This window comes from Brachypodium distachyon, chromosome 5 (assembly GCF_000005505.3).
Source record: "Brachypodium distachyon strain Bd21 chromosome 5, Brachypodium_distachyon_v3.0, whole genome shotgun sequence".
Classification (NCBI taxonomy): domain Eukaryota; kingdom Viridiplantae; phylum Streptophyta; class Magnoliopsida; order Poales; family Poaceae; genus Brachypodium; species Brachypodium distachyon.
The window spans coordinates 17,594,131-17,615,737 of NC_016135.3; the positions used below are offsets into that span (position 1 = coordinate 17,594,131).

At 43.0% G+C, this 21,607-nt stretch overlaps 1 protein-coding gene and 2 long non-coding RNA genes across 4 annotated transcripts; 2 read left to right on the plus strand and 1 right to left on the minus strand.

The window, feature by feature from the left end:
- Window positions 1-6,420: 6,420 nt before the first annotated feature.
- On the plus strand, window positions 6,421-8,647 carry LOC104581389. The gene is made up of 3 exons (XM_014895778.2): window positions 6,421-7,301; window positions 7,473-7,695; window positions 7,797-8,647. The coding sequence occupies exons 1-2, from the start codon at window positions 6,479-6,481 to the stop codon at window positions 7,571-7,573; spliced, it is 924 nt and encodes a 307-aa protein (XP_014751264.1). The 5' UTR covers window positions 6,421-6,478; the 3' UTR covers window positions 7,574-7,695; window positions 7,797-8,647.
- A 4,670-nt stretch (window positions 8,648-13,317) lies between these two features.
- Window positions 13,318-18,426, minus strand: LOC104585366. Of its 2 annotated transcripts, XR_733117.3 has the most exons (3): window positions 16,694-18,406; window positions 15,870-15,982; window positions 13,318-15,657 (listed from the first exon to the last, which is right to left on the minus strand). It is a non-coding gene; the product is annotated as an uncharacterized LOC104585366 (long non-coding RNA). The 2 variants fall into 2 exon arrangements; XR_002961033.1 differs by having other exon boundaries at window positions 13,318-15,982; window positions 16,694-18,426.
- On the plus strand, window positions 18,292-21,017 carry LOC112269326. Its single transcript, XR_002961032.1, has 2 exons — window positions 18,292-18,428; window positions 19,993-21,017. It is a non-coding gene; the product is annotated as an uncharacterized LOC112269326 (long non-coding RNA).
- The last annotated feature ends 590 nt before the right edge of the window (window positions 21,018-21,607 follow it).

Sequence of the window (21,607 nt, forward strand, 5' to 3'; positions counted from 1 at the left end):
CATGCCAATGTTCCCAGCAATCTATTCATGATTCTGTCAGTAACAGCAGTTTGATGGTAGAACTAGTCATCAGATAGAAATTCCAGCATCGTTCAAAAAGCTGAGGCTGAGTTCATCTAGAACCAAACATTACCCCGAACAGCAAACATGTATGGGCGTATGGCGAGTCCGAATGCATCACCTCATCTTTAGTTATGTACTGGCCTTAGTTTAAGGAGCGCATCGCAATCGATAACTGAGTAATCTACTCCGTGTTATCTCCATTAGTAGAAGGGTCAGGAACATCAGTCTGCTTCAGAACCTTCATAAGTTGATCAAAACATATCCAAGTATCTGACGCAACACCTACTTCTCCGAGAGTGCTGCTCTGCGGTCACCAACGCCATGTCTCCCTAGCAAATAATTGCTTCTTCTTCAATTTTCATTTGCACTCAGTGGCATGACTTCAGCATAAATTCTCTTTTCGCATAAAATAGATATGATGCTTCTTGCAAATTACATTCAGCCGTAACACTTGAATAATGCGGCTACACAGAGAAATAATAAGAAATGCAGAAAACTATTCTGCGATCTACCTATTCCCATGTAATGTCAAAAGTGGCAACCACTCAATGCAACGAAGAGCCATGGATTCTTTAGTATGTTCTCAGTCTCACTTGCAAACTCAAAGCATAAATGTTACTCCCTCTGTCCCACTATATGGGATTTGTTACATTTCCTTTGACCAATAATTACTCAATGAACATGTAATTTATGTGATCCAAATCATAAGCATAAGTAAGTAGATAGCATATCCGGTGAAAATTATCTTTACGGTGCAAATTGTGCAAACTTCATAAAATCATGTTTTATAGTTTCAAAATTTCTAAAAATAAGAACATATGTTGGAGGGGTGATCCTCTACAAACGTGCAAAATGTCAAGACGAAACTCCGATGCACTTGGAAGGAATTAAAAACAGAAATATAAAAATGAAAACTACTGTTCATGTTGAATTTGATTCTTCGCTGCTGCTAAACTAAATTGAGTTTGGACTACAAATTTTATGCATATACATAAAACATCACTTCTCTAACATGTATAATTTTTTAAGAATTGTTTAAATATTTTACAATGGAGTTTTGCACCCAAGTAAGACCTTTTTAATACAAATACAATGATATCAATTTAAGTCACAAAAAAATATTGGTAAAGGAATTTTTGATCACTGATCAAAGTGCAAGTCAAAGCAAATGAAAGAGGAAGCGTATCTTATGTTGCACTGTAAAAGGTTATGGGAAGCGTATCTCCTCCTCTAGGAGGCCGCGTTGCTTTATATTGATTAGAGCCGAAACCCTGGCTTATGGATTTACAAGGATTGTTACACGGTTAGGATTACAACTTGGAGATCACGCCATACGTCTTTATCTCAAACGGACGCTGGATGCGTTTACAATAGAAGAGAGATTCTATCCTATCGGAAGATCTTCTTGTTAACATTCCCCCTCAATCTCAACGTGCCCTGCTAAGTTGAGATTGCGTATAAACTTCTTCAGCAGCCCGATCGACAGTGGTTTTGTGAATTCATCTGCCAACTGATCTCCCGAAGGAATAAACCTTATTTCAAGTTCTTTCTGAGTTACTTTCTCTCGAACAAAATGAAAGTCAATCTCGATGTGTTTAGTTCTCGCATGGAGCACTGGATTAGCTGACAAATATGTCGCTCCTAAATTGTCACACCAAAGAAAGGGGACTCGATTCTGAGTCACCCCCAATTCCTTGAGTATTGATTGTACCCATATTATCTCGGCTGTCACATTTGCAAGTGCTTTATATTCAGCTTCAGTACTTGACCTGGAGACGGTTGCTTGTTTTCTGGCACTCCATGATATCAAGTTTCCACCTAGAAATACAGCAAACCCTCCAGTACATCTCCTATCATCGGCACAACCTGCCCAGTCTGCATCTGAAAAACCACTGAGTAATAGAGACTGTGATCTTTTGAATGTTAGTCCAAGACTCACAGTGCCTTTAATGTAACTGAGAATCCGCTTAACAGCAGTCCAATGTTCAGTGGTAGGAGCATGAAGATATTGGCAAACTTTTAACAGAGAATGCAATATCTGGACGAGTGAGGGTCAAGTACTGTAATGTCCCAACAAGTTTCTATGCATACGGTACTGGTTTCGATGCAATCACGCTTATTTTGTTTTGGACGTGGGTTGGGGTCGGGGTATAAACTGAGCAGGGCTTGTTCGTTTTCACGATTTCTCCCTTGGATTGAGATTTTAGAGGGGAAAATGGAAAATGAACTAAAATCCCTACCAATCCCCCTGGCTTTGCGGGGATCGGACATAAGCGAATGGGGCCGCAACGGGTTTGTCGCGTTAGCTACATGGGAAGCCGCCGGTTGCCGTCGGCCTGCACAGGCACGCTTGCTCTTGTGTTTGAGTGCATTCTTGCCTGCACCGTTTCCGACGAGCGAATGGACGCCTAGCTCTTTCCGTCTCCAAATGCGATGCGGGGGGCATCAAGACACAACCCCCTTAATGAGCTGACTTATTGCGATTCAGTTCGTACAAGTGACTATGAGGCGCCTCGTGTCAGACGCGGTCCACGCTTTTGTCACTTCCACCTACCTCGGCCCTGCATGCAGGGTACAGAAGGACGCGCGTCCTCACCACATGCTACCGCGTGTCCAGAGCGGCTGCTACATCCCCAAGTGATCCCACATGTCAGGCCTGCACCCTGTTTGACGAGCATGCACATGTGTTATTTGCTCTAGACGACTGAGCCCGCGTGTCAAATCCGACCACACGTGTCCTTACGAACTGCTTCCACATGTTCACCGTACCCTGTTCATGGGTGGGCCCACATGGTCAATCCGTCCAACCTGGTGGACTCACATGTAAGGTACAAAAGGACGCGTGTCCTCACCACATACTACCGCTTGTCCAGAGCGGCCACATGTCAGGTGTGCATCCTGTTTGATGAGCACGTGCGTTATTTGCATCATACGACTGAGCCCGCCTGTCAGACCCGACCACGCGTGTCCATACGAACTGCTACCACCTATCCACACCGTTCATGCGTTGGCCTGCATGGTCAGTCCGTCCAACCTGGTGGATCCACATGTCAGATGGGGCGACCTGTCAGTGTTAGGGGACGCACGTGTTTGTTCGTGTGGTTCCTCTTGGGTCCCCCCTTTCAGGGTATGCCCGCGGGACCACCCGTCATGTGCTTACAACTAGACTCGCCTGTCAGAACCGAACCACAAGTGTGCTAGACCTCTTGTTTTTTTCATGGTTTTGCTATGCAAGCTAATCTCGAGACTCAGTTTTTCTAAAGGTATATGCATTTCATTTGAATTCTCATAGTCAGAAAACCTAATGTTTGGAAACACACCCAGACGTGGCCCGAATTAAGGTAAAATAGGCTCAACGTTTCTATGGGTTGATTTCATACACCTTAATCCTATAGAAATTCTAGAGAGAGGGTAGATCTCTTGAAAAAAATTCCTCTAGGTCTACGACAACTGTGCTTTACGCTCGAGTTTATATTAAAATCCTAAAAATTTCATGTCGTGCAAACAAAAGACTTTGATGGTTCCTGTAGGATTTAACATGTCATATTCTTGAATTCCTGTAGGATTTAACACGATATTTTCTGGCCAATTGACACTTAGAGAATTAGACACATACCGAGTGCTAGATCAAGTGTGGATGATTTTGTTGCCTGGCACCATAACACATATGGTATTTTTTTCGGTTCGTTCGGCTTACCACGTTGAGTGGGAGCATCAACATGGGGAAAAGCTGAGACAGACTAATGGTATTGGGGGGGACTCAAACACATCCAATCCGGAAGAAATTGTGGAATCTCAAAATCCAAGCAAAGGTGAAGATTTTTGGTTGGAAAAGTTTGCATAATACAGTACCCTGCTTTGCAACTCTTGCTAACCGCCATGTACCGGTGAGTGCACAGTGTGTTACTTGTCCCAATGAGGTTGAGGACCTTCGTCATGTGCTATTTACTTGTTCAAGAGCACGAGCAGTTTGGACTGGTCTGGGAGCCGCCGATCATATTACTCAGCTTGTCTGTGGACCGGGCGGGATTAGCAGTTCTGGATGACCTGCTTGCTGGGGACCAGGCTACAAAGGTATATATGACACCGGTTAATTTTGATGAGCTTTTTGTTTGGGAACACGGTAGGCTACGCGAGCACAAAATAAAATTTTCTACCGATTTCGTCCGGATCAATGCTGTAGATAATGGATCACGAGATTACCACTAGACGTGCAAACCCGTAGCGGAAGTAGAGTCGGTGATGCGTGTCGATGCTGAGTAGTCGATGGGCCTATTCCTCCTCGCCGATCCCACGAACAGTTCGTCCAAGCGCCACAGGTGCAGCGCCTCTGAGGTATCCACACGTACAGAGAGGAACTCCGTGCGACGGACTGCTAGATCCGATCGAAAGGTTTGGGCGTGGAGATGTGACAGTCGAGTCTGACTCATGCCACAAACTGGGGTAACCCTAACATGGTATGCCTCCTCCACTTATATAGACCTCCCTTGCAGGCTTCAACACTTAAGGCCCGTTAGGAGTCTAAACCCGATACGAGTTGGATCCGATCCAATTCGGTCCCATCCCCTTAAGTGTGCGACCTTACATGTTCGCGGTCAGACGGACACGACTACGAGTCCGAACACAGGTTCCGACCCAAGTCGATAGTCAGTAGTGGCGCCTAGCAGCACGTGCTGACTCCCGAATAACAACAAAGTATATTGACGAACCATTCCTTTTGCCTCACGATATGTGTGTCGAGCTCAAGGCGAGTGCTTGTCATCCTTGTGTATAGCTCGACTCTCTTCTCGATCTCGTGATTCAGATTCCCGAACGGGTTAACGCTTAACCCAAGTCACATGGCCATGCTTTCCGAATCTGATCACTCGAGAGGGCCCAGAGACATCTCTCCAAAAGGGAGGGGCAAATCTCATCTTGATCAACCATGACTTGCAGTATGCTTCTCAGCAATCCCGAAAGCTACCTTTATAACTACCCAGTTACGGAGTAGCGTTTGGTAACCCCTAAGTAAGCCGATTCACATCCCAAGTTCATGCAATGACCTCAGGTCTAGGACTGGCATAAACATCATACTTGAGACTAATAAATGACAATCATCTCGTTGTGTCTCAGTGCGGGTCTGTCCGACTCGACAATCTCATTGTCGAGTCCAATGCTATCAGTTGGCAACACCTTGTCCTATGTCTTGTGAAACATAGTCATCATACTGAGTCACATTGCTAGTCTAGGTTGTGTGTCCGCATGACCTCAATGACTAAGGACCATTAGAACAACATCATATAATATATAGTCTCACAAACAAATCACATATTTATTGATACATATCAGTGGTGATGTTTAAGGACAATAACATTAACTCATGAATACATAGAAAATAACATCATCACATGATTGCCTCTAAGGCATATCTCCAACACTTTTTGCTGTTGCATGCTCGTATATTTGGTGGGAACGGAGGCAACTATTAAAAGGTGAACCGATCCAGCCACCTCCAAGGTCTGCACTATCAATTCAAGCTCTTGCTATGAACTATGTTAGATCAAACTCGAAGTCTAGCGACATCCAACGTCATGGCTGGCAAAGACCTCCAGACGGTATGCAAAACCTTAATGTGGATGCATCTTTTATTGACATGGAAGAAGGTGCAACAGGTGCAGTTATCGGAGATGCTTCGGGTATGTTTGTTGGAGCATCGAACAATTTTATCCCCATCGTCTATGATGCCACTACGGCTGAAGCATTGGCATTATGGCATGGAATTCAGCTCGCTAAAAACTTCGTTTTTTCTAACCTCTTGATCAATTCGGACAGTGTTGAGGTGGTGCATGTGATGACAAGTGAAAACTAGCCCTCTTCACCAGCTGCCGCCATTTATATTGATTGCATTGAAGCCCTTAAGGAGTTCGGAAAAGTTGTCATTGAGCATTGTCCGAGAGAGGCAAACCAGGTTGCACTTGAGCTAGCTAGAGTAGCTAGGGTTGATCACCGCAGGTTTGGCTGGAGAATCCTCCAAGTTTTCTTAATTTTCTTCTCGTAGATGATGTTACTCTTATTTAATTATTAAGAAAGCTAGCAATGATGTCATTTCCTAAAAAAAAATTAAAAATGAAATGAAAAAGTAACGCTCGACCGTTCGCCGAACAATGAAAAAAACTGGAGTACATTTCTTTTCAAAGGAATGAAAAAAGAAAACTACGTATGTTAAATGGACCGCGCCGATCGACGGCCCACTTTCAAAAGCTACAAGCCGCGTTGTCCTGCAACAATAGATAACAGGCCGGCCGAGCCGGGCCGGGCTGACAGTTAGAAGGGGTATAACTATCCCTTGCAATGGCCGCAGCCGAGTGCTTGAAACCCTAAGCCAGGCAGCGGCGAGTTGTTAGTTACCAATCCCAACCAAAAAATACAGAGATCGATGGCGGGTAGAGGCGGCAATACCAACCCAAAACTGCCCAACCCGGAAGTGCAGAGGCCGACCACGGGTGAGATGGAGATGTTTGGGGCATCTGGGAGGGAAGTGCAGAGGCCGGCCGCGGGTGAGGTGATGTTTTGGGCATCGGGGACGGTCATGAACCCTAACCGTAAGTATGCCGATGTTCTTCGTCGCCAGTGTGAGATCCTGAGGAGGAATACTACGTATCTGGAGAAGATCACGCACCGGAGACGGATGAGGGAGCCGTTAGAAGACAAGGAAAGGTCTTCGACACCTCTCAGGATCGCTGAAAAGGAGGGCATGGCCGATCAGGAGAGCTCCCAGGTCAGTTCGATCTTCGATCTGTTGTCCCTGATGCCCGACCAGAAGGAGATGGACCCGAGGAAATTCCCCAGACGCAATTCGAACCCGGCGCAGATATACTTGCCCTGCGGTGCTAGGGACGACGAGAAAAGGCTTGCAGACTGTTTCGACCTTATGTTGCACGATATGGACGATTTGGCCAACAGGATGCTCTCTGTGGAATCTATTCTGAGTGAATTGAGTATCACCAATTTGGAAGAAGAAAAAGTCAGTGTGCCACAGTCCTTGTACACGATCAATGAGCTGGTTGACGCGACATCCAGAGTTAATATGAACGCCAAGGAGTTCGTGAAATGTTGTGGCTGGGTTACCAAGGAGGAGGAGGAGGAAACAGAATTCAGAACCGAGGAGGAGGAGGATGTATGTTTCCCTAACTACCGTGCCGCCTGGGAGTCTGTAGGTGGTGGCACTGAGGGACGTTATGGTGACTTCCAAGATATAAGTAAACATTCATACTGATGATATCTGTCAAATTATTTGTTTAATCAGATTATTTCCTTGTCTTACTCTATGCATGTCTCGAGCAATGCAGTAGATCACTGGATTTACTTTGCTTAATTCTGTAACTCATGTTAGATTTCTGACAGTACACACTTGGCTTTTGGTGCTGCAGCTACATTGAGTTCTATGCACTTTACGCACTGCACACCTGGACACATCCCATACCATGCTGTCACTGGCAGCACCTCTACACCATCAAGATTGTCGACATAAAAGGCAACTTGAACTGGCCACTCTATGTGTATGGTGTGATTGCTGCTCAAGACACCGTGGATCACAATCGCAACCTTCTCTTCTTTCGGTCCAGTACTAAGTGCCAAAAACTTACTTGGGAGGTATGTATAATATTCAATTTTCTCTTTATTTTTATTTTCTTCTTCCTGTCTGATCTTGTTGATTAGTTCCCTGCAATTTAGTATAACCGTGATGCTTGCAGGATCCATTCTTGCGCTTGACTGGCCCGTCTCGTGCAATTGTTGCTCTGGACCGTGTTTACTTTGAAGTCGCACTTAATCTAAAAGACGAAACATCAAAGTCTGATGATAGAGCATTGATATGGCACAGCTTCTGTTATGATGATAGTAGTTATCATGCTGGATTACATACCACTCTCCTTCCCATCAACCTTTGCTCAGTGGAGTTAAGCCTTGAGAGACTTTCTAGAACGGTCCAGGCCACTATCTTGAGTGTTCAGGTTGTTGAAGGGGTATCATGGCCTTTTAAACATGGAGCCCGAGTTGCTTGCTCCTCATCGCGTAAGGAATTCAAGACCACTCCTCGTCAAGGCACGTCTAAGCAAGTTGTGTTGCTTGATTCTCTTGGTGAAGAAGGGCCTGTAGGGGCATATGGTTTCCTTCATCTGTCAGGGCGTGTTGTTTCAGTAGAATTACAAGACACTCTAGAAGTAGTTGTACAAGCCTACTCACCATCTGGTCATATTGATTCCCATGGTCATGTCAATTTCACTCCCCAGCTTTGCAACATAAGTCAGAATACATGTGTCCTTGGCCACGTCAATGGCCACTCCAAGGTGGAGATCACTGTTGCTTGGTCGTGCCTTGTCCTGGACAAGATGGATCTCTTAATAGAGGGATGTGTTAATGGTGGCCAGGCGTGAATGTTATGGAGGGAGATACCCTTTGCCCAGTTATATCTATTTGGTCCAAAACTGGTTTGTTGCAATGTTGAAGTATTGTGTATCTAGGTAAGATGTCCAACTGTTATGTGTATCGGCTGTACCTTATGCTATGCAAACGTTATGTTGTGTCAAGTATTTTTCTTTGATTAGTGAGCAGCTGTGTTATGCAAGAGTGTTGTTTTCATATGTTGTGTTATTCTCTATTGCCGCCAGTCATGAAATCCACTGCTTTATTTTGGTAGGCATAAGCAATATGGATGATTGCAAAGAGAAAAATTATGCATGCTGCGCGCCGCATACATCTAACGTTTTTTCAATGGGGTAGCATTCAGATTTTAACATCTACTGTAGCTGTTTTTTCAATTAGATAGCATTCAGATTTATGTTTTTACTACACGGGAAAAAAAAGGGTCGGGTTGTAAAACGCGTACTGAGAGTCTGGGATTGTGCCAAACTGCCAGGAAAGAAAGACAAAATAGTTTATGGACTTCATGGATTTTTGGGCCTCTTGAGATGACCCAGGGCGAATTGCTTTGGTGGGCTAGGAAAGCCATTCATGAGGAAGAATTTGAAAGTCCGTTGTCAACTCATGCATGCTTTTCATCAATAAAAACTTATCGGTCACTAAAATAAATAAAAACTTATCGGAGCTAGCAGGCATTAACACTGGCGGGGTCACATCAGTACTCTGAAACATGCGGTCCCGACGTGGATTCCTTCCCTGAACAATTAAAATCGAAACTTCGTGCAAAATTCACACATCACAAACATCTAGTTCTTCACATTCATCGTCACCTAGTTCGACGTTCATCATCATTCATGCACCTAGTTCTACTACAACTTAAAAAAAATGCTCCTCGCCGGCATCCGTCCTTACCGACGGCTTTCGGTCCCCTCGCCGGATTCGTTACCGGTCGAAGGAGGGGGGGGGGGGGGGAGGGGGGGAGACAGCTCCCTCGTCGGGATCCGTCCCGGCGAGGGAGCGGTGGATGGCCAGGCTCCATCTTGGCCTGGTCCTTCACGATCCGGCGAGCGTCGTCCTGCGTGTCAATCAGCCATGAATCCTCCTTCGCATTCTCGGTCTCCTCGTCGTCGAACCCCGCATTGCCGCCGCCGTGCTCAACCTCCGGCCCCTCCGCCTCGCCGCCGGGCTCGACGTCCGCGTGCTTCGCCTCCGAGGAAGATGAAGGCGGAGCCAAGCCTCCTCCCTCGCAGGTGTGCGGAGGGCGCCGCTTGAGCTCCCCTCCTCGGAGTTGAGGAAGCGCTTGTGGAGGTGGGCCGTTCAGGAGCTGTAGGGGGTCCACTTCTGCCACTTGTGGGCTCCCCGCTTTGCGGGCTCCCTCCTATCGGCGCTAACGCGCTTCTTTCCTTGTCGATAGCGGTGCGCGGGCTAGGGTTTCCGTGGCCGTGGGGAGGAGCTGCCAAGCAGGCACAACGGAGGCGGTGTAGGAGTTATGCGGGAGCATTTTTGGGATGGGATCACCAAAAATGGAGCGGGCGCAGTGGTCGTGGCGGCTGGTGTTTTGCGGAGAGGGGGGGGGGGGTCAAAGTTGGATCCGAACTGCCCCCCCCCCCCCACCCCCTCTGGAACGCTACATATAGGGACCATGTTTTTCGGCCCAAAACCTAATGCCGAGTTTGAACCGCCCAAGTTCAGGATTTGCTAGAGTTGTTCTTAGACCCACGAGGGGGAATTCATGAAGCACACAAAATCCCCTTGGGGAATCTTCAAAGTTGGGAAACCATCCCTAGCCCCATTTGGTAACGAGGGGCCAGAAACCCTACGAAATAAATAGAAAAAGCTAAATAGGGATATGAAATATAATTACAGGTAATTAAAAAATACCTAGAAAAACAGGAAATTTCGAGAATATGTGAACTAATCAGTTCAGAAATCACAAAATGTAAAAAAGGTAATACCAAACAACACAGATGTTGCTACAAAAATCAAGAATCTGAAAATACTAGAAGGAATTCATTGTTCACACATCGTTTTGCACATATACTTCCATACAATATGATCAAATACTTCAGCACTCCACTAAAAAACATGGATGTACGTCGTTGAATTCCATTGCTTTATCCAAATGGTGTCACTCTACTCAAACGAGCCCGGGCGGTCGGCCGTCGCAGCGGATGCCAGCGACCTACATCATGCCCCTCGGCTACTACCGTTGCAACAGCCGCGGAGGCAGCAGCAGGCGGCGGATGATGCTAGGTTTGAAATACCACATGCATATTTTCGTGTTGCATATGAAGATAAATGGAGGTCGGCAAATCAGTACTCCCTCCGATCCATAATAAGTGTCTCAAATAAGATTTTGTACTAATTTAGTACAAACTTATACTAAATTTGAGACATTTATTATGGATCAGAGGGAGTAACTCTTATTTCAGCTTTACACGTGTGCGGTATATAAAATTTGATGCTTCGACTCCTTTGTCTTAAAATCTTGACGAGCTAACGACGAGGCAATTGATAAATCCTATTGATATCTCCTTGAGTTAGCTAAAATATTCTGATTAGCTACCTTGATCAAATAATACTTATTTTTGATTTGCAGATAATAGGAAACTACGGTTGCAGCTTCCAACCAATACCACATATCTCTCGCTTGATCAAACTTTTATTATACACTGTATCTTTTTAATACTTCAACCAATACCACATATCTCGCTTGACCAAACTTTTTTTATACACTGTATCTTTTTAATACTTCAACCAATACCACATATCTCTCGCTTGATCAAACTTTTTTTATACACTGTATCTTTTTAATACTTTAATGCTTATTATCAATTGTGGCTTTGGTATTGTTATCAGGATTGATAGTTCAGATGAGATAGGAACCAACACTGCTCGAATGTTTTTTTTTGAGAGATCTGCTCGAATGTTGTAATTTAGAGTTAATTGTCCCAGGTTGTTGACTTCATTATGATAGTTCAATTCTTCATTCTGTTTACCATCCCTCACTAAATCTGCACAGTACTTTTTTTCTTTCAGTTATCAGTATGGCATACATATGTCGACTACCAGTACTCGACCAGGATGATGCCTTCGATGTATTAAAACCGGCTTCTTGGTCTTCGATGTACTTTTTAAGTGACATGAAAAAAGATACACAATATATGTAAATGCTTCAAGAGAAAGCCCAGCTTATACAAGTCCAATATTCTCTACAGGGTTATCCGGAATGAAAGACTCGGGGTCTGTTAATGCAGATGTTCAAGACTAGAGTATTGGGTGAGAACTACTTGGTCAGCTCTCGATCATGTCCTCTTCATCTAGGAAGCCAGAGAGGTTTTCGTGATCATTTTCTGCTTCCAACCTCGTATCAGCAGATAGGTTTATCTCTCATAGGGATTAATCTCCTTGAAAACATATTATAAATACTCCGTCAACATATTATAAATACTCCGTCCGATTTTAAATTGTTGTCGAAATATTACATGTATCTAGACGTTTTTTAAGAATAGATACATCCATCTTTGGAAATTTTGAGTCAAGAATTTAGGAGAGCAAGAGTGAATTCCATTTTTTACCATCAGGAGATAGGCAGTACGCACGCGCCGACGCACGCCTGCACACGCAGCCAAATATGCATCATGCACGTAAAAAGCTCTTGCTAATTTAAGGGTTTCCGTACACCGGCTTCCATCAGGTTTGTTAGTGCCTGTAAGCGCCCGGCGAAGAGTGGATCCCACATGTAAGAAGGAATTTGGGTTAAAACCTAAAATGGGGTCATTAGTGGCACAACTTTTACTAAATGGGGTCAAAAGAAGAAGATTTCACTAAATGGGGTTAAAGATGTCAAAAAAGTAAAACTTGGGGGTCAAAACTGGAATTCACTCTAGAAATAACAAAACCCAGAGGCATCTCGGTGTGCATTTCTCGATTCTAGAAACAAAATTTCCGAAAGAACCCGATGTTTGTTATTTTCTTCTACCAATGGGCAGTATTTATATGTAAGCAAGTTTAATAGATTATCAAGACTTCCTAGCTAAGTAACAAAATTCCGAAAAGAAGAACCCGATGTTTGTTATTTTCTTCTACCAATGGGCAGTGGTTATATGCAAGCAAGTTTAATAGATTATCAAGACTTCCTAGCTAAGTATTTCAAATCCTGACGTCTAGTATATTTCATTGCCCTGTTGTATTTTTAATTGTACCAAAAATTAAGCAAAATTTGTTATTTGGCAAGTACAACAAGGCTTCCTAGCTAAGTATTTCCAATTCTGAAATCTGTATTTTGTTGCCTTTTTGTTTGAATTTTAGTTATACCAAGAACTAAGCTAAAAAGTATAGAGACGTTATTCAATACACCCCGCTACCCCAAAGTCATCGGGTTCCAAGGACGTGACGATTTAAGTCAGGCCCGGAGAAGCCCATATCCAAGACCTCTGTAATCACTTATTTCGGTTTGTCGGGCTGATTTCTTTGCTCGGCAGTTTCACATGGCAAGACTGACCTCTTAATTCCCCTTGTAACCGCCCCGGCATTAATTTCAGGAGAGGAAACACCGGCGCGTCGCTTTTTTCTTTCTCCTTGTACAAGCGTTGCCTGATTTTTTTTTTCCTGTAACTGCTCAGGGTTTAATTCGGGAGAGGGAATTGACCAATTAATTGCTGTGGGAGTTGAAACGGCAAACTCCCTCCATTCCAGCTGTCAAATCGGTGTAAGAGCATCTCCAACCGTCCCCCTAAACGTAACGACCCGGCGTGCCACTAAACCAGTAGCACGCGGATCTACGACATATTACAAGTGAAGTGAAGTTTTCTCAAGTAATATGCCGCTCATAGTAAACAGAAACAATTGTAGTGGATTCTGTCATACATAAATAATTGGAATTACCTTTACAAGTAAAATACAACTTAACAATTACAAGAATCACAGAAATTATGGCCTAACTGTTCCACTATTTAGACACTTGACGACGTATTCCCGAAGTAATCTCCTTCATTGCTCAATAAGGTACCTCGTCTCCATCTTGACAATTAGCGGAACATCGAGTACAGAAGGTACTCAACAAGTGTTTGAATGCACTATGATCTACTAGGACGCATGGTCCCCAGATAAGCAATGTTTTCACAAACATTTCTGAGAAAAGAGTCAAGTTTTATATTTAGAATTCTATGCTCTTCTTGCCTCACGGGTTGTTAGAATCCCACCCCCTCTGCCGTTAGCCGGCACACACAGGCACTAGCTACCCACCATGACAAGTTGGTAGCCTACAGTAGAGGTCAACCTCCAACTGTCATTCCTTCTATCGCAGTTGGTTGCCTACAGTAGAGGTCACCCCAGCTGCTCTCAGGGAGGTAGGACATTAAGATGGCATTACTTCAGCTCAGCTCCGCCCATACAGGGACATGTGGTCAACGCGGTCGCTACGACGCTCGAGTACAAGTAGGCAGTTGTTGATTAAACCTTAAGGTGATATCCTTTGTAGTCGAATCCACCTTCCACGGCATGAAAGCCAGGCTTTGAACTACCAGCCATAATAGTTCACCGACTGCTCCATCAGTCGATCAACAACATCCATGCCATATTATTTAGAAGATAAACTTTTCTTTTGATGCAAGTGATACCAGTAGAATACTTTGCAAACTTTGATATAAAGTAATCATCAGATATGAACAAGAACTGGACTTGCCTGAGATACCCGGAAGATCATGTAGAACACCAAGACCCAATTAAGACGATAAGAATTTCCAAGGTAGACTCAAACCGGAAAGAGTGAATGAAATCCAAATGAAAAAGAACACCAAAATGGCATACAAAGCATGACGCAGAAGCTTGAAGCAGAAACAAGTAGCTCAATTCAGTCATGGTTACTTAGTTTATCTTGCATGGCATCAATTCAGGCAACCAAAGAGCAAACAAGTTCTGCCAAGTTCATCCTACCCATAGCTTGATTCATGCAGGCTATCCAAGCCACAGATTATTGCAGTGCTAGATAGAGTTAATTTAATAGCAGATTCACAAAGGTTGCCTAGTGATTTCAAATGATGTACCAGTACATGCTTATACTGTACAATTGTAAGTTAGATGCAATTCTGAATCCTGGAGCTACTAATTCTACAGCATGATTAACTGGCATGAGAAATTTTACTTATGTACTATTTCTAGATGATAGAACAAGTAATTGTGAAACAGGGTCACTGTAAGAACATGCAGTCTAATAAGATACTGATTTGGGTTTTATTAAGGCACAAGAGGTTCACCTATTAAAATGGTTGAATACATGTATAAATGTTGTTTCCTGGAACCTATATCTCTAATTAGCATCTGGACTTGTGGTGTAGGAGCATAACTATTTCTAGAAACTATGGTTGGCTACTGGATGCTTATGGTTGATCTTTACCAGTAACAAGTTTCAGGTTACTCTTATTATCCCCCTTATTCAAAATAGTATAAGCAAGGTACTGATATGCTACTGAAGAGTAGCCACTACTCTACCTATTTGTAACCTTAGAAGCAACAAGCCTCAGTTTATCTAATCTCTACAACTTATTACACAGGCATTCAAGCAAGGCAATCATGTACTGAGCAACACTGAATGTTCTAACTACCAGGAGTAAATCATCATTGTATTCTTTTCAGGGATGTGCACACAAAGATGTCAATTAACCAACAGATAATTACGTATACTAGCAGGCTATGTATTCTTATAGCAATCTGGACTCAGTAAAGGTTTACATGATCAATGGCATGGACCTAACTTCTCTTAGCATGGTCTGAACTGTGCTGCTGCATATATATAGACGAACCAAACACTTACCTCTCAGATGTATCTCTCTCTTCTACTGAAACTAGCAGAGTGCCCGTGCGTTGCTACGGAAGAAATAAAATGACAAATCCAATTATTGTATTTCAAGAACACATGTCGAATTAAGCGCAATGCTATGTCATGTCTCTATCAAATATGTACCAAATGCTAGTATATCTCTCACTTAGTCCTCTCTGCTGATCACTATGCATTGATCCAATTCTTTCTCTTCCTAGAACATATATTTCTCCACCTAAATCTAGTCTTTCACTCACTTTCTCCCTCTCCAATCGATCATTGTGCATCTCCATAGCTCATCCAGTCCTGAGACACCTCCATGGCTCCAACTGCCCTAATCTTCCTACCTTCCCAATGTTCTGTTTGCTTCTCCTCTGTTCAGCAATGTTGAGAAAGATAAACTTCCCTTAGGGATACATGACACTGTCCATGAGCTAATACTGGACAAATTGATTTTATTTAAACACTCACAAACTTTTCCCTAGAGGAACAACATAGCAACAACCTTAAGATCTGCATTCTCTTTTGTCAAGTAAAAAAACAATCATGATGCAACTCCATAATAACCAGCTCTTTTGAAAGGTACCTTTTTTTACACGTGTTCATCGATCTAGATAGTAAGATAGACCCACCACACTTCAATGGACAGGTTCCTCCCAGGTTTCATTAACAGCAACAAAATCAAAAGCCATGCGTGATCTAAAAAATTACGAAAAACATATTAGGGAAGATAATTTATCTCTTAGCTGAAAAAGCAGTTACATCTATCTCTGACCTCTTTAAAACACAGAATAAGGTTCTGTCAATGATGATTAATAATTTTATACATTGATGAGTATACAGTTTGTTCCATCTAACAGTTGATCAATCACACCATATTACAGTCTATTATGAAGTTCAACTAAACAGGAGTTCCTTCGAAAACATTTAGGACATGGATATATTACCTGAAATGATAGCTAAGGTTAAGTAAAACTGCGGGTCATTAGTGAAAGACAGCAGCCACTTCAAAGAGAGTCATCGCCGAGTTCATGGTACATGACACAGTTTACCATTGGCTCATCAATTGTAATGTGCTAAATTGATAAGTTAACATATATGGTAGATGTAGTGTCCTGTATACCGAAATTAGGCAACAACAAGCATGTGATTGATCTACTGTTAGATGGAAGAAAGCAGCTGAAGAATGTTTGCTGGAGTTTTGCGTGCATATGCCAGGTCCTGGTTTAGAAATGAGTGATTGCATGCCAACATTTGAACAAATAGAAAATGCAACTTTTGTTATTCAACTAAACTGACTACCTGCTGGACTTTACTAAATTTTTTTTAGGGAATGGACTTTACTACTCGCTAGACTGTAGTTAATTCTGCTCTCAGGTGCTTGCCCAGTTCTTGATCTTTAGCTCTTACCTGTTATAGGACTGGAAGAAACTGGTATATGTGATATTATCACATCCAAATGTTCAGACTCTTCGAGTTCTATGCACGTAGATTTTTTTTGTGGCAGTCGCAGCCGCACCATTTTTTGCACAAGAAATATACGTGAAATTTATGAGAAAACAGCTAGAGATTAGGTCTTGTAGATAGCAATACAGATAGATATTATTTGTATAAACAGTATATGTAGTAGCCTCAAATGGAGAACTTATATTAATACGATATACTCTGAAGAGCATTGTAAACAATCAGGTAACCCAAATACAACTTTTGGACAGCATGCAGAAATAAGCAAAAGCAGTGGCATAGGCATTGCCAACCTGGTTGCTGCTAGACATATGTCACAACACAATAGGGAGTACAACTATTTTCAGGAATAGTAGAAGACAATATATCATCAAATACACATCTGAGAATATATATGTGGAATATCTAAAAAGCAAGGGCCAACATCCAACTGGTTTTGTGATGCCATAGTGTATTTACGATAAATGCATCAACAAAGTAAACCATCTTAGAAATGGAACAAATAATAGAAATGAACCAACATCCTACTGGTTTTGTACAGAGAAGAGTTGGCAGAAATAATCTAGATAGATATAAGCTTCATTATAAAAATAAAACCCGACATGATCATTTCTTGTTTGTGATCACTAAACCTGTTGAAATCAATATGCAAAAGGAAGTAGAAAGCTAGGTAGGTCAGACATGGCTGCAGATGTAAAAGAAAAGTCGGCCACAAGAGACAGCTACATGATGGTCTCCCTAATTCTCATTAATGAAATGCATACGCTAATCACTTACACAATGACTTTTTGAGACAATAATCTGCATGTCATGTTACTACGCTTCTCCTTCTTTGCTGGCAGATCCAACCAACAATCCTTTATATAGAAGTCTATTTTCAGATCCAAACATCAGTACACTGCTATTTTCAGATCCACACAAAGAAATGCATTTCAAGGTCCCATTTGTGGTCCAGCGAGTAGTAAAGTCCATTCCCTCAAAAAAAAGTAAAGTTCAGACTCACAGCGATAGCTCGTACCTGGCCTTTTGTAGATGCGGAAGGAGATTACCTGCAGTAGTGGAGCGGTTGCAGTCCACAGAGCTCCCCACGATGTCCAGGACGTGCCGGAACCGCCGTTTCACGAGCCCCACCGCGAGTCCCCAAAACGCACGCGCGCCGCGAGTGGCCGGAGCCGCGGACGCCGACGCACTGGAAGCGACCTGGCTGGTGGAGGTAGACTCGCTCGACGTCCCTCCATTAGCGGTGATCGGCGGCGGGCGTAGGCGCCGTCCTCGAAGAGGAGGGCGGGGGTGGGGGCGGCGGAGGCAGCTCGATGAGGAGGAGCGCCGGCGCGGGGGCGGTGAACGGTGGGGGCAGGCACAGCGAGCGGAGGCCCGCGGCCCTCTCCTCAGGCGCCCGTCGTTGGCGGCGGGAACTGGCGCAGGAAGGAAGCGGCGGCGGCTCTGATTGCAGCGGGCAGAGGAAGAAGGGAGAGAGAAGAGGCAGCGGGTAGAGCAAGAGAGAGGGGCGCCGTCCTCGAAGAGGAAGCTGCACGGGGGGCGGCCGGGCGGACGTCGGCGGCGGAGGAGGAAGGGAAGGGGAGATGAGGGGAGGCGGCATCGTGGACGAAGAGGAGGCGTGCGGGATCGTGGACGAAGAGGAGATGAGGGAATTGAGTGGGGAATCGCCCGACGGACGGACGTATGTACGCAAGTACCAGTACTCCCTCCGTTCTTAATTAAATATAGTAAAGAAACAACCAGAAGTTACACTTGATCTTAATTATTATTTTCTTCCCTCGTATAGTGCTAATAAGAACATGACATTGATCTAACAACTCAACTGATTATTAAGGCATGCATCTGGACTGTATGCATGTGTGTATGGTATAGAAGTATAGACAGGTTCAATATGGAATTTTATCAGACCGAATCATGGTTGCCCATTTAAACCTATGATGATCTTAAATCTTCTCCCAACCTAGTCCTATCTTTGTCACCCAAACATCAGATCAGCACACAAGCAAGCAAGCAAACCAGAAATAAATTCTAACTCAGATTCTTGATGCTCCCAAGTATAAGGTCTCACCTGCTTGGTAGATGATTTGGGGATTTCTTAATCTGGCTCGCCTAAGTCCCCATGGAATTTCTCCTCTCTCTAATCCCCCCTTCCGTCCGTTGCGTGGGCGCTGCCGCCTCGATCCGCCGCTTGGAACAGCACCGGCGGAATCCTCTCTTCCGCACGGGAAAACCTTCCTCCAATCCGCGATTGCTCGAATTTCCATCGCCTCTAACTTCCGCACGCACCGTTGCCCACTGCACGCTGCTGTTCGCCTCCTCCATCGTACGCGAGGTAGCTCGGATTAGATTGCTCGTGCAGATATGTCGTGATTCAAACAAAGCAATGGTGTTTTAGAGTTTTAGAATTGCTGCTACTTAGTTTGCATGTGATTTGAAAAGATCAATCAGCGACAAAAGGCAATTGTTTATACGATGCATTTAATTTTCTGAGGAAACAGCTATATATGCTTTATGCAAAGATCGGATTTGACACTAATAGTGAATCTGCCACCCACTAGATAGGATTTGTTTTTCGGTGTTGCGAAGTGTCTTCACAAACGAACTCCATGGAGCTTCTGCTGCTGACCTTTGTAGTTCAAAACTTACAAACAGAGGATGTGATGCTGAAAATTATGATGGATTTCTGTCAGGTCTTTATCCCATCTGAGAACAGATCATTGAATACATATGTATATTTAATCAGATTCTCTTTTATAATTACAGTTTGTAGGCTTTGGAGTTTCTGTTTTTCATCTAGGCTTGGATGAGCTTCAGTGCTTCACAGCTCAGAGCTTTCTTATGATAATTATTTGGCTTACATATGAAAATATATTTATATCTAATTAGTTGTCTTCTCTGCAAAATTCAGTGGTTTCATGTATGATAATTGATTGGTCTACTGTACTGTTTGAGAGCTACAGAAGTGGTATGTTGCTGGTTCCACAGGCAACCACGTTGTTGATCTATTAGTAATTCCGTTAGGCATGCTACCTCAAAAGAATATGTTATGTTCTTCATGAAGAAAATACTATTTAAGTTTTCGTAGATGCAGTTGCTTGCATTCAAGGGAAAAAAGTAATCTTGGAAAAGTTGGGGGCATGTATGTCTTATTTTTGAAATTGGGGGCTTACTTTGTGTGCTTTTTTTTTGTTGCTACATTTGTCTTACTGGAAATGTCAAGTGTGCTCAAGAGTGTTTTTGGACAGGCAAGAAAGGCATTTATTCAGCAGGATAATGAGTTATCCGAAATGAGGCAGAGACTGCAAGCACATGCTGATTATATGTGGGAGTTGAGAATGCAAACAAAATAGCTGTTTGCGAATGTTGAGGATCGAAGAGAGAAGCTTTGCATCAAGATCAGAATGCTGACAGTAGAGCTGTCAGCGCAGCACGAAGTAAACTAGCTACAGGTATTCAATTGTGTGTGTGAGATCGAGAAATAGTTGCACTTTTTTCTTAATCTATGGGCCAGGCTTCCTGATATTATACAGCTGTAGTGCCAAATTTTTATCTAATGTCCGTGATTAATCTTCCTCTATTAAGAAACCATAAATTCTGCGCGCATCAAATTTTCTATAGAAAAGCATCTCCTTCTATGCAGTATTTTCATTTTCTGTACTGAAGTTGCGATAAGCAAGCAATAACTCCTTCATGAGAACTGAACATTGGCCATTTACTGATGTTTTTCCTTTAAAATCAATAATAATAAATCTATGATTACCTAGGCTAGATCAGTGATGAATCCAAAGGCTACATAAATCTGCAGTGGAGGCATGTATGTTCCTGCATTAAACTTTTACTTTGAGTACAAGAGAAAGGACATATTGTATGTTATCATCTGCTCCTACTCTTGTCGTAAATCTGGTACACAATGTACATGCATCCTCATGATATGGATTCTAGAAAGAAAAGTTGTATGTGTTTCCAAACTGGATTTTGATGCTATATACTTTTACTCCATGAATCTGACTCGAACATTTAAAAGTCTGGAACAAATGTTACAGGTGGGACAAGTTGTTCAGATGTTTCATGCGTACATGTTAAACTCCAGTATTGTTCCGAACGGACATGTCACTCTCCATGTGGCAACCTTCATAAGCTGCCAATATTGTGTACCAGCTCTCTGTAAAATTCTATGCAGGAGTTTTTTTCTTTCACAAATCACAATCACATTATTGGTGTTCCAGGATCATAGTGTGCAAATTTGTCTGATGTTGATGCTTGCATTGCATGAACCTGGCTTGGGTAGACTGGTAGATTTTGATACTTCCTCCATCCAACAAAAGATGTTTCAACTTTAACTAAATTTGAATGCATATATACACTAAATCATGTATAGATACATCCAAATTTTGACAAACTTGAGACATCTTTTGTTGGACGGAAAGTACAAGTTTTTCGGCTTTGATGCTTGGTAATAAAAAAATGGATAGGGCCGGTTTGCACCGTGATCTTGCTAGCCATTTGGTTTCTTATTCTGTTATCCACTTCTTCTGTAATGTTTAATTTGGATTATTTAGTTGATTTCTCTAATAATTTTTATCCGTAGCAACGCACGGTCTCCTAACTAGTATACATGTATCTATGCTTTTTAGACATGAATATATCCATATTTAAACAAATTTAAGTAAGTTGATACGGTAGCAGGGACGGAGTATTTCGTTTTCTTTTCTACTCAGTCGGTGCTCCAACTCCCTGATATTTACCCAGACCACTACGTAGACTGACTGCTACGGTGGCTCTTCCTTTGCCTGCCAGCTCCTTTGGTTTTCTCTATTTATTTATTTTCAAAGGGCCAACACGTGGTGAATAGGTGGCTTG